Genomic DNA, 25,808 nt, shown 5'->3' on the forward strand with positions numbered 1-25,808 from the left:
AGGACTTCACAACACACTTCACATTCTGAGGCATGGTGTACTTTTTTTTTTTAAGTGAGTTGTATTTCCTCCCCGGGACGCGGGTGGCGCTGTGGGTAAAACCTCAGCGCCTAGGACTTGGCGATCGCATGGTCGGCGGTTCGAATCCCCGCGGCGGGGTGCGCTCCCGTTGCTCAGTCCCAGCGCCTGCCAACCTAGCAGTTCGAAAGCACGTCAAAAGTGCAAGTAGATAAATAGGGACCTCTTACTAGCGGGAAGGTAAACGGCGTTTCCGTGTGCTGCTCTGGCTCGCCAGAGCAGCTTCGTCACGCTGGCCACATGACCTGGAAGTGTCTGCGGACAGCGCTGGCTCCCGGCCTCTAGAGAGAGATGAGCACACAACCCTAGAGTCTGTCAAGCCTGGCCCGTACGGGCAGGGGTACCTTTACCTTTATTTCCTCCCCCAACCCTCAGCCTGTCTTAAATTATCATCATCATTATTATATATTATTAATATAAGACCCAAACCTGAAAGTCTCAGGGCGGTTCACAGAATAAAATCAAAATATAAAACCATAAAATGCATAATCAAAATAAAAACAACCCAATAACCCCCCCAACCCCATTTTAAAGGGCGTAGGATCCTCACAACATTTAAAGGAAGACAGTTTACAAACCTGGACCGGAGCCACTCATTGGAAAGACAATCGTCTCACAAAGGTCTTCAGCAAAATTTATCGGCAACCAAATTGGGCCAGGTGCCTTTTTGATAAAAAGGCAAAAATAGCCTTGAAATAAGAGTGGGAGAAATTAGCATTAGTTGTTGAGCAGATGTAATGAAATAAATGCTCCCCGCCTCCTCCACAATATGGTCCAGCCTTCACATATCTTGATGAAGGCAGGGGATGGTTTTACATTTGGGCATTGCCTTGTGGGAGGGGTTGGTGCTTTGGTAGACCAACCTAAGGCCGCCTCCTCTCTCCCCTCCGCAGAACAACCTGGTGATTGACACCCCCCGTGTGCGCAAGCAGACGCGCCACTTCAGCACCCTGAAGGACGACGACCTGGTGGAGTTCTCCGACCTGGAGAGCGACGACGACGACCGGCCGCGCTCGCGGCGCCACGACCGCCACCACCACCCGCTCCACCACTCCTACGGGCGCACGGACTGCTTCCAGGTGGAGAAACAACTGCTAGTCTATGGGTATGTGGCACAGGGAAGATTTGGTTGGTTGTGGGTGAAAACTCGGCAGCATACGGGCAATGTTGCTTCTGGGGCTTGTGGAGCAGGTGGACTCTTTTATAAATCCGCTTTAGAAGCAGCAATCAGTTTACAACACAGGGCAATTCTCTGCATGCTTACTCAGGAGTAAGTGCCACTGTGTTCTACAGGACTTAATCTCAGGTCAGCATGCATAGGCTTGCTGTTCCTGGTGAGCAAGGGAACTCTTCCTTTCTCTCTCCCCACCCTCACCCCCAGTTTTTCAGATTTTATTTATACTTTTCAAGTTTGTACATTTCACTAGTTTTGTACATTTCACTAATTTTACAATCATTTCAACATTTCAAAACTTGACTTCCTTCTCCCTCTTTCTGCGGTTCCTTAAATTCATTTTTAATATCTTCTGCATATCCAAATTAACTTAATTTGCTCATTTATTCATCTATTTTAAATATATACTCTTATAAAACTGCAGGTTATTACAATAATCCTGCCAGTGATCTTATCTGTTTACAATTTATCTGTAAATATTCAATAAACCATTTCCATTCTTTTATAAAAAGTTTATTATCTTGATTTCTTTTTCTTCAGTTAAGTTTCTCTATTTCTGCATATTCCATAAGTTTTTGTATCCTTTGCTGGGACTTCTGCTTCTTTCCATTTTCGGGCAAGTAGCATTCTTGCCTCTGTAGTAGCATACATGAATAAGTTTCTATACATTTTAGGGAGTTCTACCCCTATAATTCGCTTTACAAAGGTTATTTTAAACACCCTTTTCATTTCATTATATATCATTTCCCAGTAAGCTTTAACCTTACTACAAGACCACCACATATGATAAAAAGAGCCTTCTTTCTCTTTACATTTCCAACACTTATGTGATTTAGACTTATACATTTTTGCCAATTTACTTGGTGTTAGATATCATCAAGATAACATTTTCGTATAATTTTCTCTTAGACTGTAACAAGCTGTAAATTTTATATCTATATTCCACAATCATTCCCATGCTTCCCATGTGCATATTATGACCAGTATCTAGTGCCCAATGTATCATTGAGGATTTTACTTTCTCATCCTTAGTCTTGACAAAAGACAAAGCAAGGGAACAGCTCTGACTTTGCCAATTTTTCCTGACAGCTGGGGCCGCTGGCGGGAAATCCTGTCACATGGACGGTTCAAGAGACGCATGTCTGAGCGGGACGTGGAGACCATTTGCCGGGCTATCCTCGTCTACTGCCTGATGCACTACCGGGGCGACGAGAACATCAAGGGGTTCATCTGGGATCTCATCAGCCCGGTTGAGAACGGCAAAGCCAAGGAACTTCAGAACCACTCCGGTAAGCCTCCCTTAATTTCTCTCTCTGTTGTCGTAAAGGGCTTGGCCAAGCTGGGCCTGCCATTTTACATTGCCACTGTCTTGGAATATCGCAATATGTGGGTTGTTCGGGCGAGGGGGGAAGCAAATTCAAGCATGCTGGCAAATTCAAGATGGCGGGACTCTTGGGGAAGGGGGATATGGATGGCTTTGCGGGAGTCGGGGAGGCTCTTTCTGTCTCTTAAACTGCTGCTTGGGTGGCAGTGTGCATGGGTTCTTTTTTTGAAATATGTTTGAGCTCGAGATACGATGGAAAATCTGGGGTGACCCTAATCCCTATTGCACTGGTTCCATGTTATACCTAGAGAGCCATGCCCCTGCTCTGAGCTCACTTCCTGTTCCTCGGGCAGGCCTGTCCATCCCAGTCCCACGAGGCCGCAAAGGGAAGAAGGTCAAGTCCCAGACCACTTTCGACGTCCAGAAAGCCGAGTGGATCCGCAAGTACAACCCCGACACCCTCTTCCAGGATGAGGGGTATAAGAAGCACCTTAAGCACCAATGCAACAAGTAAGGATGGGATGGGATGCGAAGGGGTCTTGTTTTGATACACCAGTACAGCTAGAGAGAGCAGGTCCCTTCCCCCACTTTAACTCTCAAACCCATTCCAACTGTTCGGAATAGAGAGAAGCCCCATCACAGCGCCACTGTGGTAGAGAAATAGTTGCAGGGACTTTGCTCCCATCCCCACAGCTATAGCTTTGCGAACTGCTTGGTTTCTCAAGACGTGGCCGGCTGCAGTCCATCCGAAAACCCACAATTGCATACAGTTGTACCTTGGAAATCGAATGGAATCCATTCCAGAAGTCCGTTCGACTTCCAAAACGTTTGAAAACCAAATCGCGGCTTCTGATTGGCTGCAGGAAGCTCCTGCAGCCAATCAGAAGCCACAGAAGCCCCGTCGGACGTTCGGCTTCCAAAAGAACGTTCGCAAACCAGAACACTCACTTCTGGGTTTGCGGCTTTCGGCAGCCAAAACGTCCGAGTTCCAGGGCGTTCGGGATCCAAGGTACAACTGTAGATTTAAGTAGATTTAACATGACATGATTTCTCAAGGGTTGCTCCCCTCTAGGGAAAATGCACATGGTGCCTTCGCAATCAGCTTTTAGGTGGCAGCCTAAGACATTCCTGTTTCCCCAGACATTTGGTGATTAATTTCCAACCTGTTTGCAGTGTCCATCTTTTAATCAGGTGTGTGTAGGATTTGCCCTTTTTATAGCATTGGTTTGATGAGAGCTTTTAGTAAATAGTACCGCTATATTGTATTTCCTCCTTGCTTTCATTTTTGAATGTGAGTTTGGTATACTTTTATGGCTCTGCTAGGCGCTTTCAGACTTTTTTTTTCTGAGGAAGACGATGCATAAATCTAATGAGTATTAGTGGTAGTGCTGTCCCCATTGCCCTTTCTCTTCTGATTTTTTTTTTCTGCCTGCAGAAAGAAAAATCTCAAATGAGATAGCTTACGATTTTTCTCCAATCTTTAGCATGTGTATTCCTCCTCCCTGCCACCAGACTGCGAACCATATGTGTTCAGACTGGAACAACAACAAAATGATTATCACTGTCCTCTTCCAGTTCCCTAGGAGAGAGAGAAGAAGGGCAGAGTCTTTGATATTGTCAGGTATAGCTAGCAAAGGGTGCACAGTTCTTTCCTCCATCTTTCCCCACTTAAAGTCCTTGTTCTCTCCCCAGAGTTCTCCTACGTGTCCGTATGCTGTATTACCTGCGCCAGGAGGTGATTGGGGACCAAGCCGAGAAAGTTTTGGCAGGCACTATTTCCAGGTAATATTTCATTTACTTATAAGTTGCATTGGGCTGTGTGTGTGGGGTTTTTTTTTAAAAAAAACCCTGCCTTTCCTCTTAAGCAGCTTTTAGAGTAGCCTGCATGTGTCTTCCGCAACTGTGCTTACCCTCATACAACAGCTCTGTGAGGCAGGCCAGGCTGAAAGATGATCCCCTAGTGAGTTTCATGGCTGAAACTCATCCCTGAAATGAGAGCTGTGGCTTCCTAGCATCCTTGTTTACAGATAGGCGTATAAGCAGATAAGAAGAAGAAGAGAATTGTAGAGCTGGAAGAGGGACCCAAGGGTCATCTAGTCCAACCCCCTGCAATGCAGGAATCTTTTGCCCAACTTGAGGCTTGAACCCATGGCCATGTAGTACAGCATCTCATTCTCCCAGTCACCAACCATGGGATGCCTACAAGCCACAAACTGAGTGCAAAAGCACTCTCTCTTCTTGTGATTCCCATTGTGGTAGCTAGTGATAGCCTTACCCTCCATGAATTTACCTGCAAAAACAAAATGTCACATCCCTCTTAAAGCCAATGCTTTTATGTTCACATCCACCCCACTTCCTGTTCGCTATGAACTTCTAATTGTATCTGTTCCCATAAACATTACAGTTCCGTGAACTCGGCTGCCTCTGACGCTTTGTTTTCTCTCTCTCTCGTGTTTTTTCTCTTCCTCTTCCCTCCCGCCTTTGCTGCACCCCTTTCCCAAATGTCATTCGATCCTGCAGTGAAATCGACATGTGGTTCCCACTGGTGGACCAAGCAGAGGTCCCCACAGCCTGGTGGGATACAGAAGCTGACAAGTCTTTGCTCCTTGGGGTCTTCAAACATGGTAGGTGCTGCTGCAGTACCATTCTGGGGAAGGAATCTGAGGTCACATCCTGTTATGAACAGCGCTCACAGTAGCATATGAAGGCTGTCAACACAATAGGTTCATTTAGATCAGTATAGTTGAAACAGCCCTACCTGGAGATGGCAGAAATTGATCAGATGCTCTACCACTAAGCTATAGCCCTCATTTATTTAGATGTTCGGGTTAGTATTATGCTCTACAGTTCTGCTACAGCCCTTCCTGTTCAGTGTCTTGCCTGATAACAGTTTAATTCCCTGCATTCTCGCCCCCTCCATTAAAATTCTATAGGCCACATCCCTCCTTTCAGAGTTGGCGTGTGGCATTTGCTTTTCATTTTTATTAATTTTCAAAAAAGAAAAGGTTATGCAAGATTCTGCAAATCCAAACAAGATCAGTTGACAATATGCAATGATATATCACTGTCAAACAGAGACATGAAATAACACCGAAATAAACAAACCACAGGTATGTGAACTCATGGAAGGTAGCGACTGGAACTATTCATAACATAGACATGACGGTTAAACGTGACAAGGTTACAAAACATGAACCCTATTATACCAAGGGAAAGTAATTCAATGTTTATGGAGTGATGAGCAAGTGCTGTACGACTTGAGAACCAATAGGTTGGGTAGGGAGTTGTACGTTTGGTTCCCTTCCAATTCTTCGATTCTATGATCATACGGGTAACTCTCAACATTAGTGATTCTTGGAGGAGATCCATCAAAATAATTGCACGTTTAAAGTACTGTATTTTTCTGTCTATAAGATGCCCCCATGTGTAAGACGCCCCTAATTTTTGACATTATTTTTTAGGAAAAAAGCCTAGTCTTATACACGGGAAAATGCTTTATTTAATATGATTAAATAAAGATGACAGTATTGAATCGAAGGTCCGTGGATCTTCTCTGAGATTGGGTGCAGGCAAACCCCGAAATCTCTCATCCCTCTGGCACCCCTTTCAGGCTACGAGAAGTACAACACCATGCGAGCCGATCCTGCGCTCTGCTTCCTGGAGAAGGCTGGTCGCCCTGACGAAAAGGCCATCGCCGCCGAGCATCGCCTAGATGTGGGAGAGGGGTGAGTAGCTGGTGCGGGGGGAGGGGGGGCTTGAAGAAGCACACCTGTGATGACTTGCCATGCTAATACCGAGGCACCGGGTGTCAGTGAGTTCAGCTTGCTTCTCGCAGGAAGACCTGAGGTGTGTCTGTATGAAGGGGATTGGAGGAGAGCTGAGATTGCAGCAGAAATGACGAACCAGTTCTATCCCCTCTTGCTGGCAGGGTCGATTTCGACAAGGACTGCGAGGACCCGGAGTACAAACCAGTGGGAGGCCCCGCCAAGGAGCCGGATGATGAGGTGAGATCCTGAGCCAGCACAGTATGGGAGCCACAAACAGTATGTCGCCCCCTTCACCTGGTTCCCAGCTTCTCGCAAAGGCTCTGAGCTCTACAGCCCCGTTAGTCTTAAACTGGTGATGGTGGCTGCCTATTTCTCCTAGAGGGGACATGGGAAGAGTGACACTCTGCCCCACTTCCTCTTTCAGCTCTATGTGCTTTTTAAGGCTCAAATTAACTCTACTGGGTCCTTTTGAAAAAGGAAGTGCATTTCTGGGTTCACTTTCTTCTCCTTCAGGGAGGAGAGGAATGACCAGTGGTGTTGGTGTTCAAAAATCTCGTGTCCACAGACTTAAAAAAAGTAAAAAGAAATCTGTTGCCCCCCCATGTATATTTTATAGATATTAAGCTAATATTAAGTTATTGGTTACATGTATTATACACCCAATGCAGCTAATGGAAATAAAATCCAGAATAATAATTTAAAAGAATACAAACAAGTAAGCAATATGACAACAAAATCAAATAAGTGCAGGTAAAAATGGCAGCAAAATTAAGTTGGAAATACTGGTTCGAAACAGATTTTGCCTGTTGATGGAAGGCCACCCAGAATTTGCATTAGGAGCTTGATTTTAAAAAAGGAATATATATTTTTAGGGGAGGGGGAGTCTCTTGTTCATTTTGGTGGTATGTTCTGGGTGTGGCCCCTCTATGGTTGGAGCATCTAGTCAGAATAATTGCCCTTATTTCTGACACCAGTCTCTCTGCCGCAGGGTGACCCACTGATGATGATGGATGAGGAAATCTCTGTGGTGGATGGTGAAGAAGGTAAATACTTGCTGGCTGAAAGTGCTTGTCAAAGGAGGCGATGGAAACAATGCTTTTTTGGGGGGGTAGGTGGGGTACTAGCTGTGTGTCGGCTGTGGCGCTAAGGGGGACAGGAATCGCCGTGACGCAGCTTGCGCCTTCCCTTCAGGTCAGCCGGGGAACCTGTTCTGGCCCCCAGCCTCGGCCATCACGGCTCGCTTGCGAAGGCTGATCACCGCCTTCCAGCGGAGCTACAAACGCGAGCAGCTCAAGATGGAGGCGGCGGAACGAGGGGACCGGCGGCGGCGGCGCTGTGAGGCCGCATTCAAGCTGAAAGAGATGGTGCGGCGAGAGAAGCAACAGAGGTAAACGCTCTGGGCTCGGCTGCGAGGCCTCCGAAGGGCACGTCTTCACAGTAGCCTGGGCTGAGGTGACCCCCAGTTCCGGAGCCAGAAATGCTCAGGGCCCCTGAAACAGGCGTAGCATTACTTTATTTCATGAAGATGATGGGGGCATTCTGTTTAGTAGGACTGCCACACCCAATTAAGTAAATCTTAAGGTTCAGTGCTAAGCACATATACCAAGGAGTAGGTTCCATTGAGTTGGTTGGGACTTACTTCTGAATAATCATATTTAGGGTTACCTCGCTAGAGAGTCGGTTGGTTGATTGATTGGATGGATTTGCATATAAGTAAAAAAATATAAAAATCAGAATTAGGTGGTATACCTTTGGGTTATATTCTTGGCCAGGGAAACCCTACTCATGAGTAGATCTACTGAACATCCATTAATTTTAATGGGTCAGCTCTGAGTAGGATTAACCTTGGCTATAACCCTTTACTTTCTATTCTACTTTTTAGGGTGCCAATCCATCCAAGGCAACAAGAAAAAAGACATAAAACAATAAAAAAGTTTTTAAAATACCAAATCCACCCATTGTTATTTTTATTTTTTAAAAAAACCTCAAGCTTGCACCAGGATGAACTGTTGAAAACCAGCAGGGATTATTCATAAAAAGAATATTCAGTAAAAATACTAGAAGAGAGAGACGTTTTCAGTGCCCTTTGTCAAATGGGGAGAGCATGAGGGAAGAATGGAACTCACAGGGTAGGAGTTCTAAAAGAGTGGGATCACCAATGGGAATTTTTTGGGGGGGGGGCGGGACACTTGTCCCTGGTACCTGCCAGTGCGGTCTGATCTTCCTGATTTGCGAACCAGAAAGTGGTTGCTTAGCCCCGCCCCTGCATCAGCCAGCCATTGGCTTAGGAGCGGGGTGGAGACTTGGGATCGGTTTGGTTGGAGGTTCTCCTACGGAGACATCTTAACGGGTTTGCTCTTCCCCAACCCTGCCTCTCCTCCAAAGGTGGACACGGCGAGAGCAATCGGACTTCTACCGCGTCGTCTCCACGTTCGGGGTGGAGTACGACCCAGACACCATGCGCTTCCACTGGGGCCGCTTCCGGGCCATGGCCCGGCTGGAGAAGAAGACGGACGAGAGCCTCGCCAAGTATTTCCACGGCTTCGTGGCCATGTGCCGGCAAGTGTGCCGGCTGCCTCCCGCAGCAAGCGATGGTTAGTACCTGGGGGCCACAGTGGGTGGGACGTGTCCCTCCGCAACCAGATGGTGCTGGGCTACAATTCCCAGCACTCCTGGCCATTGACCAGGCTGGCCAAGGCTGATGGGAGTTGGAGTTCCAGAGGGTACAAGGTTGAGATGTAAACTATAGAGTGGCTGGTCCAATCAGAGTTTGATCTGCCTTCCTTGCCATCTCTTGGCCTACAGGAATGTGCAGTTGTTTCTGTGGATGGTGAGCGGGAGGACAGCCGTGGGTATAGTCTCTTCTTCCTTCCAGCTCCTTCAAATCATAGTCCTTGCCGGTTTGTGTTGCCTACCCACCTCCATCCCCAACCAGCGCTTCCATAGCAACATTGGAAACTGTCTTACACCAAGTCAGATCAGTATTGTTGGTACTCAGTGGCCTGGCTCCCTAGGATTTAAGGCAGGGGAAACCCCAGCCCTACCTGGAGAAGCCTGGTCCCTTCCGCATGTGAGGCAGATGCTCTCCTGCTGAGCTGCAGGCCCTTCTGGCATGCTACTCTCTGACTCAGCTGACCACCCCTCCTTTTTTCCTTTCCCTTTTTGAGTTTTCACCTACAGTGGTACCTTGGTTCCCAAACTCAATCCGTTCTGGAAGACCGTTTGTCTTTCAAAACTTTCGCATACCAAGGCACGGCTTCTGATTGGTCCCGGAAACAATGCCAACAGCTGAAACAGACGTTCAGCTTCCAAAAAAGCTTCACATATCGGAACACTTCCGGGTTTGCGACATTCGGGAGCCGATTTGTCCGGGAGCCAAGCTGTTCAGGAACCAAGGTACCACTGTATTTGGAGAAGAAAATACAGCAGTAAAGGCCAATGTCTTGAATTGCGAGGTGGATAAAATGAAAAGGTTAAATCTCAGTTCCATTGGTTTTTTAGCACATGTACGCCATACATAAAATACGATAAAATGAAGTAATGTAATCCCTATTTAGCATGAGCCATCCATGTGCCTCCCTCTTGTTAAGCAATATATCCTTCCCCCTTCTCCCTCCCAGAGTCTCCAGACCCGACACTGTTCATTGAGCCCATCACGGAGGAGAGGGCCTCGCGCACCCTGTACCGCATTGACCTCCTGCGGCGCCTGCGGGAGCAAGTCCTGTGCCACCCGCTCTTGGAAGAGCGCCTCGCCCTCTGCCAGCCCCCGGGCCCCGAGATGCCTCCCTGGTGGCAATGCGGGCGCCACGACGGAGAGTTGCTGCGTGGCGTGGCCCGCCACGGCCTCAGCCAGACCGACGCCACCATCATGCAGGACCCGGACTTCTCCTTCTTGGCCGCTCGACTCAACCACATGCACAGTCGGGCGGGGAGCACAGGGACGCTGCCGCCGCCACCCCCGCCGCCTCCCCCGCCACAGCCTTTGGGGCTGCCTCTTTCCGGGGCTGCCGTGGTGACAGCGGCCGCTCCTCCTGCCCCCCTGCTCTTGCCGCCGCCCTTGCATGAGCTCCCCACTCCGCGACAACAGCCCACAGCCCTCCCCATTAAAGTTGAATCGGTGGACGACTCGGACTCGGAGCTGGACCTCAGCAAGATCTCCGCTTCTTCGTCTTGCTCTTCTACTTCGGGGTGCTCAGATGATAGTGACGGTGAGGAATTTTCCCAAGGGGTTTTCTGCCTCCCCCCTTTTATCCTCTGACCTCTCCACTGGAAGATGTGAATCCCCACCTGTTCTTCCATTGTGGAAATCAAGATGGGTGTAAAGAAGGGTCCCCAGTGGTGTCCTGTTTAGGCACAGACCAGCGAAGGTGGCTTCTTATTTGCACTCAGACCCATGCCCTTTCAGAAACGATTGCACGCCACAGTCGCCCTGCATGCGTCCTTCCTGGGGTGTTACAGCGTGTCGGATTTTCCTACTCTCAAATTTCCAAAACGAGGGGTGCTAAAAATTGGGAAACACAACTTGGGTATTCAAAATATATTTTGGTTAAATGAAGATAATTTAGTTTTGCTTGGCAAGTAAGACGTGTGTGAATCATTACAAATGATTGCCAAGTACTTGCAGTTACAATATTAAAATTACTTTTATTATCACCTGAGTTCTTCAGAAGGTCAAATTAACATTCTTTGGTTTTCCAAAAGCAGTTTTATGTGCTGCTTCATCAAATGCAGGCATACCAAGCTAAACGTTGTCCAGTCACAAAAATAATAGCAGATTTGAATTCCCCACACCCCAAAACATATTTGAAAGACCGCTCGCTGAGGAAATGTGCAAAGGTTAATGTTTATCCCCCTAAAATGGCATGCTTTGCTAGGGGGTGGCCCCATGCTTTTTCATTCCAGCTATTGCACTGTCTCCTCTAGGTAAAGAGCGTTCCCATCTTCAGGTAGCACAAAAAAGCCCCTCAACCAGGCTTTGTGTAGGTTGACATCTCTGCCTGTTTTCATTATACGTTTCTCCACGGTGGCACCTCTCAGGCTCTTTCTCCCCCCCCCCCCCCCGTCTTCTTCCCTGCCAGGCGAAGAGGCCTCTTGCGGCGGGAAGCTGTTTGAGGAGGAAGAGTCGTCGCTTCTCTCTCTGCCCACCTCCCACGAGGGCAACTCCCCACAGCCCAGCGCCTCAGACCTGCTGTTGCAGGAGCGCCAGAGGGCCCACGAGTGGCCAAAGGTAACAGGCTGAGCAGAGGGAGGTGGTTTGTGGCTCTGCAAGTTGTGCTGGAGTGTCGCTGTGGGTTAAACCACAGAGCCGAGGATTTGCCGATCAGAAGGTCGGCGGTTCAAATCCCTGCGACGGGGTGAGCTCCCGTTGCTCAGTCCCTGTTCCTGCCAACCTAGCAGCTCGAAAGCACCTCACAGTGCAAGTAGATAAATAGGTACCGCTCCGGGGGGAAGGTAAACGGCGTTTCCGTGCGCTGCTCTGGTTCGCCAGAAGCAGCTTAGTCATGCTGGCCACATGACCCGGAAGCTGTATGCCGGCTCCCTCGGCCAATAAAGCGAGATGAGCACCGCAACCCCAGAGTCGGCCACGACTGGACCTAATGGTTAGGGGTCCCTTTACCTTTACCTTTAAGTTGTGCTGGAGTGGGGGACAAGCTCCATCTAAGTGTATCCCGAATTGGATCGCCAGGGGTCCAGGGCACGGATGAGGGAATCTCAGGCCGAAGAGCCAAGCTGTACAGCACTCCAGCCCCCTCTTCTCTGGCCCGTGGGGACTCTTCCCCAGCTCACATCCTCTTTTAAGTGTCTTTTCCCTGGCTGGAATGTGTCTTTGGACTCTAGCAATGTTTTCCTGCTTGCCTGGCTGAAGAAATCAGGGGGGGGGGGGCGTAGGAACTAGCATAGGCTAGTACAACCCCCTGAAATGCAAGAATATGCCGCTGTCCCTCGTGGGGATTGAACCTGCAACCTTGGTGTTACCAGCACCACACTCTAACCAACTGAACTATCCGGTCCTGGCCGTTCCCGTGTCGTTTTTTAGGATATTGGAAGTGGAGCAGTCGGTGGAAAAGTATCGAACTGAATGCTTGCACATCTTTTTCAGTGGTTCCCAGTTCAAAGCACCGCCATTTGTCTTTTTAAAACCTTATGCTAAGGGGGGGGGACCTTTCATCCTCCCAGATGTTGCTAAACTACAACTCCCATCAGCCCCAAGAAGCATGGCCAGTGGCCCAGAGAGTGTAGTTCAGCAACATCTGGCAGGCTAAAGGTTCCCCACATTTGTCCTACACGACTTCGGTTCAGGGTACCAAAAGGCACACCTGCCTCTGTCCCAGCTTGTCCATGTGAAGGAGAAAACTCAAAAGCTGCATTTTCTCAAAGACTCCATTTTCTTGGTAGTTTTTATCTTAGCATAACTGTGTGAACTTGCACTAACCCTTCCCCACGGGGAGAGGGGACTCAGTTTAAAGATAATAACCATAGCAACCAGTACTCTGGTGCCCTGGAGGAATGCAAGAAATCAGCTAGGCACTGCAGTTACATTTAATCTTAAACTATTGAATAAGGGTGGACTGAACAATGTAGACAGCTAATGAATGAAGATGTTGATGAATGCATGCTTACTAAAGAGTTATTCTTCATTGTCCTTAAGTTCAGTAATATATTATTAAAATGTGAAAGTTGGGGAGCGCGATTCAGAGGAGCGAAAAGATTGCTGATTGTCTTAGATTTGTGGGTTGTAACTGCTATAGAATGAATTCTTGTGGCCAGACTTGTTTGTACGCCATTGCAGTTCTCTTTCATTTTTCAGGAAACTGTCCCTGCGTCCGCTTGTAGCAGCAAAAGCCTAGTTTTCACTTAAAGCCTGTGTTTATTTGGCATTCTATTGGGGACCCCCAGTCAGCAGACCTCTCTTTTTAAAACCTTTGTTTCGTGAACCTGAGTCTGAGATGCAGCAATTGGTTACGAGAGAGAGGACCTTCTTAGTGGTGGCACCCCAGTTTCACAAATTCTATCCCCTGCCAAGCAGATTTGGTTCCTTTCAGCACAGCTTGTACACAGCCCTCCCAAGTCAGCCAGTGCCTAATAATCTGCCATTCTCCAGAAGCTGCTCTAAGGTTGTGAAAGAAACGGATGTTTGCATAGTTCCTGTAAGAAATAATTATCCACAGACTGATCCCAGAGCAATTTGCGAAGATCAGCAACAAGGCACGATAAGAAAATACAGCTCAGTAATAAGAAATGGGCTTTTTTTTAAAAAAAAAACTTTTATTTTGCTTTAAACAAATACAGATAAATATAAACAACCAAAATTACAAAAGAAAAATCCTTAATAATAATAATAATAATAATAATAATAATGGAAAAAGCTAAAAAAACTACAAAAAATAGCAAAGTACATGGCATAGAACATAAGCCATTATGGGGAAGAAAAAAGGAAAGGAAAGGAGGAGGAGGGGAAGGGGGGGGAGAAAAAGAAAAAAGAAAGGGAAAAAAGAGGAAAATGAGCCAAAACACAAGAAGGCTCGTCTATTGTACGCTTCCATCAAGGTCACAACAGATCATTATTCTTATCAATTCTCTATCTGCATTCCATAGAATCCCTCATCTTGGTATCAGGGAACATTTCCGCTATCATTCTAAACATAACCAGGTCTTTATTGATGAACCCTTATCTCCTAGATAATTATTTAAATGGGCTTCTGTCCCTAAAAGGGGAAGGGAGGGGGTTTGGGATGACCCAGTTTCCAGATGGAGGAGTGCCAAAGTCAACCTGGAGGATGTGCTCTGCCTGTGGTCAGTCCTGACAACCTCTTGTTCTCTTCCTTCTGCCAGGACCGAGTGCTCATCAACCGCATCGACTTGGTATGTCAAGCCGTGCTCTCTGGGAAATGGCCAACAGCGCAGCAGGGCCAGGTGGGATCCTGCCTCATGCAGGGAGAAGGCCTCCCCCGCCTGCACGGGGAGTACACCAGCTCTCCCATCCCCCACATCTGCCCCCTTGCGTCGCAAGAAGAAGGGGCCGCCTCCTTCACCCGCCTCCGGCACAGCGGGCAAGAGAAGGAGTTTACCGTGCAGATCAAAGATGTGAGTTGACAGCCGGGCTGAGGGTGGCAGAGCAGCCAACGTCCGTCCCCCTGATGTTCAGTCTGGCAACATACGCCAGGGAGATTTGCCTGTGATGACTTGCCATGCTAATACCGAATCTCCCCTGAGCAGAGCTGAGGCTTTGGTCCGGAGATGGATAAAGCAATTTCACTTTTTTGCACTGAGGCACCTCCGTTGTACAGCCTTTTTTAAAAAAAAAAAACTGTTGGTTAAGGATCAGTGGAATGAAAGAGAAGTGAAATATTGAAATCAGTTTTTAAATAAAATAAAATAAAATAAAATACAGTAAACAGGTGCTTTGCCAACCTAGTGCTCTCCAGAAGTTGGTCTACGGCAGTGTTCCCCAAACTTTGGTCTCCAGCTGTTTTTGGACTACAATTCCCATCATCCTTGACCACTGGTCTTGTTAGCTAGGGATGATGGGAGTTGTAGTCCAACAACAGCTGGAGACCAAAGTTTGGAAAACACTGGTCTACAACAACTCCCATTCTCCGTGACCTGGTGGGAGATGCTATTCAGCAGCATCTGGGAGGGCACCAGGTTGGGGAAGCTCCTTTAGGGAAGCGGGCTTTGCTTTTGCCCTGGTCCCTGCCTTGGGCCTCATACTATTTTGGCCTTGCTTTCCCACTTGAAAAAGGAGCCGTTATCAGTCTCTTCCCAGGGGTTTTGCCAAGGCTGAAGATGTAGCCAAGCCCTCCTTTGCAGTCCGGATATGTCAAACGCAGGAGAGGTTTTCTTGGTTGATTTCACAATATACGAAACTGAAGTGGCCGGTTTTCTTCATACTTAATATTTTTGGGGAGCTGTGTCAATTCCCTCTGATCTAATGCTCAAAGGTACTCAATTTTAGAGAAGCATCAGTGGAGGAAGCGACGGAGAAATAGCCTTGCTTTCTGTTGAGGCTCAGTAGAGATGGGAATTTTGGGTGGTGGGTGGAAGTACTTCCTGTAATCAAAGAATTAAAGTGTTGGAAGGGACCCTGGGGCTCCTCTAATCCAGCCTCCTGCAGTGCAGGAATATACAGCTGCCTCATACAGGGATCTCAATTCTTACAAGGTTGCTTACAGGCTATGTTGAAACACATCCGTAAGACTACAGTCGCAAAGTATAAGAAGCATCAGGATCCTTCCCACAGTTGGCCAGGAGATAGGGATGGAGGAGACAGTCTTACTGCAGAGTAAGCTGTGAGGTTGTCTTTGCCTGCCTCCCTTTTCCTTAAAGCAAATTTAGTCCCATACCTGCCCCCATCGTAAGTGCCGCCCTTGGGTCAAAAGCATCTCCCCATGCTTTTTTTATATATACATTTATATTTTTTAACATATTAATTCCAACGTTCATACAACATAACTTCTCATCTTATACAATAGTTTTGGACTTCCGTCAACGCCTCTGACGATTTTCTGTTCTTTATCACTTATTATGCATTTCTTAATTTCATATTACCTTTAATTATCCTTAACTAATAATTCTCATTGTCTTTTTTGCAATTTTTCAAATAATTCACCTTACAAAACTTCCTGCAAACCTACTAGCGTGATTTGTTCATCACAATTACCGTATTTTTTGCTCTATAAGACTCACTTTTTCCCTCCTAAAAAGTAAGGGGAAATGTGTGTGCGTCTTATGGAGCGAATGCAGGCTGCGCAGCTATCACAGAAGCCAGAACAGCAAGAGGGATTGCTGCTTTTACTGCGCAGCCTGCAATACCTCTTGCTGTTCTGGCTTCTGAGATTCAGAATTTTTTTTTTCTTGTTTTCCTCCTCCAAAAACTAGGTGCGTCCTGTGGTCTGGTGCGTCTTATAGAGCGGAAAATACAGTACTTTTCAAATAGTCCATAAATTTACTCCGGTCTTCTGAGAATCTCTGGTCCCGCAGGTTTCGAATCCTTCCTGTTAGTTTATCTAATTCTGCATAGTCCATCAGTTTCATCCTCCATTCAGCATTTCCCCCTCTTTGGCCTAACCTCTCGTGCTGTCCCTAGGAAGAGGGAATCAAGCTGACCTTCCAGAAGCACAAGCTGGTCCCCAACGGCACTATGCGCGACCGCCCTGCTCTCACTCAGAAGAAGAGCAGCAAGAAGATGGTGGAGGTGAGAGATGGGAGCTTCTGCTGTCCAGAGCATGGGGAGTGGAGGGAAATGTTTTGGTGGGGCACCCTCCCTTTTTCTTTCCCGTCTTACCATCTCTCTCGGGTCTCAGCTGGAGCTGCAGTGTCTGGAGGCACTAAGAGGCCCTGATATCGACCTCGAGGCCCGTATCCCGGTGGTGAACAAGACTGACGGGACACTTTTGGTGGGTGACGCAGCCCCCCGGCGAGCTGACCTTGAGGTGTGGCTGCAGGCCCACCCAGAGTACGCTGTCGACCCTCGCTTCTTGGCGGTGAGTGTTTGCAGACCCACCTCCTCCTCTCCTGATTCCGGGCTTTTCAGACCTCCATGTTTCCTTCCCCAGTGAACAAGGGAGGGCCCCCTAGCTGAGTAGTAGGGCGTCTGCCTTGCATACAGAAGTCACAGGTTCAGTCCCCATCATTTCCAGGTAGAGATCTCCCCTGTCTTGAATTCCTGGGCAGCCGCTGCCAATTAGTATGGATAGTACTGAACTGCTCCTTGGGAGAAAGGCGATGGCAAACCTAGACAGCATCTTAAAAAGCAGAGACATCACCTTGCCAACAAAAGTCTGTATAGTTAAAGCCATGGTTTTCCCAGTAGTGATGTATGGAAGTGAGAGCTGGACCATAAAGAAGGCTGATCGCCGAAGAATTGATGCTTTTGAATTATGGTGCTGGAGGAGACTCTTGAGAGTCCCATGGACTGCAAGAAAATCAAACGCATCCATTCTTAAGGAAATTAGCCCTGAGTGCTCACTGGAAGGACAGATCGTGAAGCTAAGGCTCCAATACTTTGGCCACCTCATAAGAAGAGAAGACTCCCTGGAAAAGACCCTGATGTTGGGAAAGATTGAGGGCACAAGGAGAAGGGGACGACAGAGGACGAGATGGTTGGAGCTACAAACAGTCTGACCAAACTGCGGGAGACAGTGGAAGACAGGAGTGCCTGGCGTGCTCTGGTCCATGGAGTCACGAAGAGTTGGACACAACTAAACGACTCAACAACAACAACAACATCAACAGTACTGAACTGGAGGAACCCAGTGGTCCCTGGTCAAAGGCAGCTTCCTATGTTCCCATTTGTTCCACGCTCAACATAGTTTTCTGTCCCCAAGAGTGGCATGGCAGTAGTAAGAAACAAAAAGGACCATTGATAAAAACAACAATGCATGCAAATTCAACAGCAGCAGGTATTTTGAATACATGGTAAAATCAAAAAGGATTTCCATCAATGAAAGAATGTTTTCATTAACAGTTCTTAAAAGCTGGGGGAAATTGTCTATCTGGTGTCCAAATGATAGCACTAAGAACTCCAGGAACATAGCAAGCTTCCGCCTTTTGCCGAGCCAAGACCCTTGCTCCATCTCATTCAGCTTTATCCACACTGACTGGCAAGAGCTCTCCAGGGCTTCAGACAGGAGTTTCTCCCAGCCAACCTGGGGATACTGAGGATTGAACCTGGCACTTTTTGCTTTGCAGCTGAACTATGGCCCTAGGTAGGCCTACTTGGATGTTAAGCCTCTCAAACACCTTTTCATTCCAACTTTGGGTGCCAGGCCTCCAAGACAGCTTTCAGCATGCCCGTTCCGGAAGTCCGTTCGACTTCCAAAACGTTAGATAAGCAAGGCGCGACTTCCCATTGGCTGCAGGAGCTTCCTCCACGCAATCGGAAGCCGCGTCGGATGTTCGGCTTCCAAAGAACAATCGCAAACCAGAGCAATTCACTTCTGGGTTTGCGGCGTTCGGGAGCCAAAACGTTCGACTCGCAAGGCATTTGGCTTCCAAGGTACGACTGTATTATCATTTATATCTTCTAATAATCTCAGGGTAGCACAAGTGGCTGTTCTCTCCTTTGCTCCCATTTTATCCTCACTGTGACCTTTTTTAGGTAGGTTGAGATGTTAAGACTGTCCCAATGCTCACTGATTTGAACTCCTTGAGATTTCCCTGTTGATCCAAGTAATTTGTGCTCTCTCTGCCTCTGCTTCCCGTCAGCATAGGGGATCCAGGTACAGATTACAATGCCCTCTTTCTGATAGCAATCTGTAGACGAGAGCCTGATTTTGTACAAAACAACTGAAACAAACCTTTTCTGCATCTCTAGGGTTCAGAGACACACGGCCCACCCTTGCTCCACGGGACAGCGACTAACTCTTATCTCTTTTTTCCTCTCGCCAGTACATGGAGGAGCGGCGGAAGCACAGGTGGCCTCGCTTTCCCAAGCCTGTTCCGATAGAGCCGGCCTGCCTGATGGGTCTGGAGCGGATGCAGGCAGCCAGCATCTCCGCTAACGGCAAGAAGGTGATTAAACTACAGGTGTTCCCTCTCGCTCTTTGCAGTGGCCCAGCTTCTCGAGCCAAGCAAAACAAGTTGCTGATTCGCGAAGCTTTCAGCATATGCAGTGCAATTGCAACTTGGGCATGCTTACGCGGTTGAAATCACACAAATGCACAGAAGGCGGCGAGCTTAAAAGCACTTTTTGCGCAGGCGTGGAAGTAGCTTTTAAGCTCGCCACCTCACTTACCAGAGATACTCTGGGATACTTGGTGGGCAATGCCCACTCAGCACAGAACTCAGGAAGGTAAAGTTGCTTATATACGCAGTTTTGTGTATATGCACTACCCCCAGAACCTGACCCTCATGCAAGACACTGTCATGCTGCACTTGCAAGAGCCAAAAACAAATGTGTATGGGTGCATTAAACTTCTTTCTATATTATTTATGCATGCATGCACACAGTTTTTGATCACATTTGATTAGATTTGTTTTCATACATTCATCCTCTCCTCTCTGACTATTCATGGACTTCTCAACCTATCTTTCCTTTCTTACCTCTTTGGTTTGCTACAACTCCTTGGAATTCCCCCTCTTTCCCCCTCTATTCTTAACTCTGCTTTGTTTGCTGGTGCTCATAAATCAATCCCTGCTTGTAGATTTATATTTATACCACTCCGTTTTAAATACCCTTCTAGTTGTTCCCACTCACTTATCACTGTCTTTCTTGTATTTCTTTGGCCATCATAATGGCAATTTCAGCGTACTCTATTAATTTAAACAACCACTGGTTTCTTTATTGCATTATCTGGAATTTCCTGTCCTTTTATAGCTAGCAAAAAAGGCTTCTGGTTTCTTTTTATAGCCATTCGGTAATAATGTGAGGCCAACATATAGTCCAAACAGATAACGATTGATCTCTTGAAACACAGGTCACTTAAAATTGAGCTTCTCTATACTCTCAGTTTTGAGTCTTGATTTTTATTTGCTGTTAAAAATGGCAGCTGAAAAAACTCATGCCCTTCACAGTTTTGCTTTATGCTTTTTAAAAAAAAATAAAAATAAATACCAGTATGAGGAAGTTTTGCATTCTCCCTGGTGATCTGTATAGAGACATGCCCTACAAATGGCACGCATGAAGACAATTTAAGGCAGGCAATAAAGATGGGAGGGAAGGGAATAGCCTACTAGATTTTTCCCTCCTCCAAGTGTTAGAATCATAGAACTGTGGAGTTGGAAGGGAGGCAAAATCCCCCCTAGTCCGACCCCCTGCAACGCAGTGTTCTCTTTTCCTTCTCCCTAGAGCTTCCTGCCCGATCCCACCATGAACCGCCTCCTTCCCGGACCAGTTGGGGCCGAGAGTGCCCAGAAGCGGGGCCGCCAGACCCCCATGGAGTTTTCCAACATGATGGCTCTGATGGGTGCCGGGCGGGTCCAGCTGGGCGCCGCGGGGCCCCTCTCCTTGCACCATGCCCACTTCCAGGCCAGCACGGCCCACGGCTCTCCCTTACAGTACATGCCCTTTTCGACTGCCGCCGCTGCCACCTCCGCCTCCGCCGCCTCGTCCTCCGCTGCCGCAGCCCTGCTCCACCCCGGCCTGGGCCACCCCGGCTACGCCACGGGTGCCTTGCACCTGGGCCACCCACAGGCCGTGGACGAGGACGACGAGGAAGACGAGATGGACGACTTGTCTCAGGGCTACGCCAGCTCGGAGCGGGACTTCTCCTTGCTCGACGACGACCCCATGATGCCGGCCAACTCCGACTCCAGCGAGGAGGGCGACGAGGAGGGCGACGACTGAGCATTTTTCGCGCCCGCAAATGGGCAGGACGCAAAACAGGGTCCAGTTGGCTGGGACTTAGCCGTCTCCTCATTGTTGAATTTGACAGGCCAGTTGGGTTCTTCCTCGTTCCGACACACACGTGGCTTGCGGGAAGGGCAAAGAACGAGAGGCTCCTTCCAGCCCGGGAAGGTCCGGTTAGGCAACCGCTCTCCTTGCGTGGCTTACTGTTTTTCTTTTTTTTTTAACAAAATATGGCTGTTGGTTTGGTTGGCGAGCCCTGCCGGCATTTGGTATCCATTGTGAAACTGTTCTTGTGAGCTGCAATCTTGATCTGCCTGGGCAGCAAGACCACAGCGGGGGCCCTGTCTAGTCGAGACGATCTGGGTATAGTTAGCAGCTCCTCTTCTCCCCTTGCCCCACTCCCCTTTTGGCTCTCCCCCCACAGCCTGTTCCATTTCTCTCCTGCCCTTCCCTCCCTCCCCCCCCCCACCCCAGGTTCATGTGCTGTAACATAAATGCGAAAAGAGGGTGGGGGCTCGCCCTTTCTCTCCGTCCCCCTGTCTCCATGTGGGTGGGGTTTATATTTATAAATATGTAATATGTCTTGTGTAATATGGCCGAGGCTGTGGGGTTGAACTTGTGGGGGAGTCAAGTCACGGAGGGTGGGTTTTTGGGGGGTGGGGTGGCAAGGGGCTGTGGGGGGGAAGAGAAGGTAGAGCTTCCTGTAGCTGGATTTCTCCTTTTTTTCTTTCATTTTTTAATAAAAGGAACAAAATGCACACACACACACACACACACGGGAGAGAAAAAAACCAATTCCACCCCCCATCCTACTCCTCCATGCTGTTGTATCAATTGCATAAAAATCTTCCTGAGAATTGGGATGTGCATCTGTGTTGTCTGGTGTGTGTTTCTCTCTCTCTTCGTCCTTGCAAATAAAGAGTCATGCGAAGTCCAAGTAAAGCAGGCATGTCCAAAGTCCGTTTCGGGGGCCTAATCCGGCCCGCCAGTCGGTTTAAACCGACCCCTGTAGCAGTTTATTTCCTGGAGTAAAATCCCACCAAAAAACCTCTACAACTTCGATCCTTAAAAAAGAAAAGGTCAACAACTTTGGTTGGGCCTTTGGTCGGCCTTCACGGCCCTTCACTTCATCAAACCTGGCCCTCTTTGAAAAAAGTTGGGACACCACTGAAATAAAGACTTAGGATCTAGACAGCGCCTCCCCCCCCCCCACTACCTAAGAGAAAGTACAGTGGTACCTCGGGTTAAGAACTTAATTCGTTCTGGAGGTCCCTTCTTAACCTGAAACCGTTCTTAACCTGAGGTACCACTTTAGCTAATGGGGCCTCCTGCTGCTGCCGCGCAATTTCTGTTCTCATCCTGAAGCAAAGTTCTTAACCCGAGGTACTATTTCTGGGTTAGTGGAGTCTGTAACCTGAAGTGTCTGTAACCCAAGGTACCACTGTATATCTGTTTGGGACACTCATACCTGTTCTAGTAGCAGAACTCATGCTTTGTACACTAAAGGTCCCAAGTTCAGTCAAAGGCTGGGAGAAGGAAGATCCTCTTTCATACCCAGGGAAGGTGCTGCCAGGCAGTGTACAATACAGAGCTAGACTGTCCAGTAGTCTGATTTGGTGTAAGTTAGCCTCCTGTGTTGTAACTACCTTTTTAAAATTATTTTATACCCTCAAACTCTCCCTACCAATTTTTTGGCATGTTTTCCAGGCAATAATGTCCACTGTGTCCTTCAGCACATATGCCTCGGAGCATCCTTCACAGTGCCCTGTTTTTGCTCTGATCCTGAAATGCCTACCCTCCATCAGAAGGGCCACAGCTCAGCAGAGGAGCATCTGCTTTGCGTGTAGAACGTCCCAGGTTCAGTTGCCTACATCTCCAAGTGGGGTTGGGAGAGATGTCTGCTGGGAACCTTGAAGACCCAGTGCCAGCCAGTGTTGACAATATCAAGCTTGATGGACCAGTGGTCTGACTCGGTACAACTTCCTGTGTTTCAATAGATGGATTATAGCTCTCCCACTGAGAATCGAAATTGTAAAGTTGGAGGGGGGGACCCTGAGGGTCATCTAGTTCAACCCTCTGCAATGCAGGAATATGCAGAGTTTTTTGAGTTTGGATTTGATATCCCGCTTTATCACTACCCCAAGGAGTCTCAAAGCGGCTAACAATCTCCTTTTCCCTTCCTCCCCCACAACAAACACTCTGTGAGGTGAGTGAGGCTGAGAGACTTCAGAGAAGTGTGACTGGCCCAAGGTCACCCAGCAGCTGCATGTGGAGGAGCGGGGAATCGAACTTGGTTCACCAGATTACGAGTCCACCACTCTGTCCCATATGGCAATCGAACCTGCAGCCGTGGTGTTAGCAGCAGCACACTCTAAGCAACTGAGCTATCCAGGCTGCTTCTCCCTTTAAAAATGAATAAGCTGCAAGGGCGATTTCTCAGCCAAGCAATTTTCCCATGCTGCCTCTTCCTTTATTTGCAAGTTGCTGTAAGGTGTGAACTTGAGAGCCCTGTGGCATCAGGCCAAAGCATCCTATTCTCACGGTGGCCAAGCAGTTGCCTGTAGGAGCACAACGGGATTCTCGGCTCTTGTGATTCCCTGCAACTGGCATTCAGAGGCATGCTACCTCTTGACAGCTGTAGTGAAACACAGCTCTCGTGGCTAAAAGTGTGAGTCTTCCATAGATTTATCTGTTCCTCTTTGAAACTTTAGCTGTCAAATATGATGCTGGTTTGTTTGGAACAATGGCTTGGATTCAAGACAGAATATCCACCCCTCCTTTTGCTGGCTACCTGCACCAGTTCAGGCATAAAGCACCTTGAAAGAAGGGACCCAGAGCCAAAACGTGTGATCAGCCATTTGAGCCCAGCATCTCGCATGCAGAGTCCAAATATTATGGCTTATAGTTGCTGCTCATTACTGGTTCAATCTCTGGCATCTCCAAGTAGGGCTGGGAAAAAGACCCCCATCTGAAATCGTGGAGAGAAACTGACAGTCGCTATAGGCGGTGGTAGAGAGCTGCCTTTCTAGGGCAGCTAGCTTTGAGCTTAAAACTTTTCTTTTCCCACCCTGCCCCACCCCAAGCCCTGATCTGCCTTTAAGAGCTAGCATAACGCTTCTAACGGAATGAGCTAGACCCTAGTGGTGCTTCAAAGTTCAAGCAGCAAATACATTGGTGATTTCGTTTGGTTAAAAATGAGGTGCCGGCATTCATCGCTTGATAAAAGAGCTGTGGGTGCCAGAACACAACAGGTGCTGTGGACTAAAAATAAAAATTATGGCACTTTGTACAATTGTACACTTTGTACACACACTAAGCACTGGCTTTTAACGGACAAAGGAGTGTTATAAGAATTCTAAGGTCTCAAATATAGAATAAATGCACACAGATCTAAATATATAAATCATGTGTCTGAAATAGTACAGGAGAGCGATCCTGAAGCCATTTTGACTCTCCCAATGACCCCAAATATTCCTCTGCAGTAAGGGAGGCAAATGGGGAAAGCCTTCCCATTGTCTTTTCACTTACAAATCCTGTTTTAACGGCATATTTGTGTATGAATAGGGTGAGCCTGTGACCTGGATTCAGGAACTAAAGTATTAACCACAAAAGAATGGCCAGGTGATGCCATCAGCGACCATTTTTAGGTATCCTAGCAGACAGGATTTCTGCTGTAGACCAGCTTCCTGTGATAGATGGATGATTTTGGGGTGTTCTTTGACTAAAGGGGTTGGACAATGTCAAAAATCTTTAAAGGTTCCTGCACACTTTTGTTCATGGTCTCTCCCTCCTTCGAAGGAGGGGAGGGAACTCTGAGGAAACAGAAAAATATCTGCCTTGTTTTCTACTGGATCCTGCCTCCATCCATCCTTCTCTGACCGCTCACGGACTTAAGGGACTCAAGGGTCCCATGAGGAATTGGGCAGCAAAAGCCAAACCCCAGTTTTTACATCAGGAGCATTATTATTGCCTTGGGTGTGCTTGTAGCCAATTTTAATCTAGGCTAGGGGCCTAATCATCTGCCAAAACCAGAGCACAGTCTCCTTTTTTCTTTCACTACACTACAGAGATGGAATGTGGAAAGCTTTTCATCAAGCAGCCATATGTTCTTGTGCATAGACTTCATTTTCTGTTTTTGTCATGCTTGCTCTTATTTTGAGGGCAAATTTTGTTTTGAAGAACTCTCCTGTGGGTGTCTTGACCATCAGCTCTGTCAACTGCAGCCAACAGCTTGAACTTTTCCTGGGCTAGTGCTGGCAGCTTTTTGGACACCGTTGACAGAATTTTCTTGAAGAGAAGCTATAGGCTAAAGTCTTCCAATGGTAGAAACTTTGGCCCAGATTTCATTTGGGTACCATTGGTTTTGTAGGATATCTAGCAGTTCCTGTAAAGCAGGTTTGGAGAAATGGTTGGCCTTCTTGCTGCAGCTGAATTACACTTCCCATCAGTCCCAAGTAGCCTGGCCAATGGCCAGGGATGATGGGAGCTGTAATTCAGCAACTGCTGGAAGGTCAGAAGTTCCCTACACCTGATGTAAAGTGAGCAATGAGTTTCCGCCACCCAATCTACCTCTTCTGCTCTACTTTACTCAGATGTTTGCTTCTTCCTTTACATTTGTAGGTCAAAACAAAACAATATTTTAAGACAATCTCGTAGCCAAACGATTAAGAGGTGGTAGAAGTTTATAAAATTTGTGCATGCCATATTGAAAGTGGATAGAGACCTTTTTCTCCCTCTTTTATACTAGAACTTGACATTCGATGACACTAAATGTTGGAAGATTCAGGACGGGCAAAAGAAAGGACATTGTCGCGCATAGAAACGATCGAACTCACTCCCACGGAAGGCAGTGATGGCCACCAATTTGCACAGCTTTAAAAGAAGGCTAGATGAATTTATGGAGGAGAGGGCTACGCTCTGCGTTAAGTTGTGGGTGAACATATCAGACGACACAGCGATTCTTCAGACAGCTCTTATTTATTCACAGGCCAGAACAGAACTGGGCTGAAGGGTTCAGCCAACCTACTTATATAGAGCTCAACTACAAGGCAACAGTAACAACTTTCTGTAACTATCCATTCACTGAATGTCACTTTCAAATCCTTATTTGCATATGAGGACCTGAGTGAAAACTATCTACAGTATTCCCCTGCTGGCCCAGGGTGAGAACTTCAG

General features: G+C 47.6%; 1 protein-coding gene across 4 annotated transcripts in view; it reads left to right on the forward strand.

Annotated features, from left to right (window-relative positions):
* CHD8 (chromodomain helicase DNA binding protein 8) overlaps positions 1-21,502 on the forward strand; it is a 64,636-nt gene extending 43,134 nt beyond the window's left edge. For 3 of the 4 annotated variants that reach the window (XM_081885211.1, XM_081885212.1, XM_081885213.1), the window contains 17 exons: positions 972-1,183; positions 2,342-2,541; positions 2,885-3,086; positions 4,269-4,358; positions 5,097-5,200; positions 6,187-6,301; positions 6,505-6,580; positions 7,332-7,386; positions 7,535-7,730; positions 8,729-8,937; positions 9,964-10,551; positions 11,422-11,570; positions 14,177-14,428; positions 16,431-16,538; positions 16,648-16,827; positions 18,734-18,856; positions 20,133-21,502. In XM_081885211.1, coding sequence (XP_081741337.1) covers positions 972-1,183; positions 2,342-2,541; positions 2,885-3,086; positions 4,269-4,358; positions 5,097-5,200; positions 6,187-6,301; positions 6,505-6,580; positions 7,332-7,386; positions 7,535-7,730; positions 8,729-8,937; positions 9,964-10,551; positions 11,422-11,570; positions 14,177-14,428; positions 16,431-16,538; positions 16,648-16,827; positions 18,734-18,856; positions 20,133-20,630 — 3,357 coding nt within the window. In that variant the 3' untranslated portion in view covers positions 20,631-21,502. The remainder of the gene's footprint in view (positions 1-971; positions 1,184-2,341; positions 2,542-2,884; positions 3,087-4,268; positions 4,359-5,096; positions 5,201-6,186; positions 6,302-6,504; positions 6,581-7,331; positions 7,387-7,534; positions 7,731-8,728; positions 8,938-9,963; positions 10,552-11,421; positions 11,571-14,176; positions 14,429-16,430; positions 16,539-16,647; positions 16,828-18,733; positions 18,857-20,132) is intronic. The other variant, XM_081885214.1, reaches the window with a different exon arrangement.
* Positions 21,503-25,808: the final 4,306 nt, after the last annotated feature.

The sequence above is a fragment of the Podarcis melisellensis genome (genome assembly GCF_964234715.1).
Source record: "Podarcis melisellensis genome assembly, chromosome: 13".
Lineage (NCBI taxonomy): Eukaryota > Metazoa > Chordata > Lepidosauria > Squamata > Lacertidae > Podarcis > Podarcis melisellensis.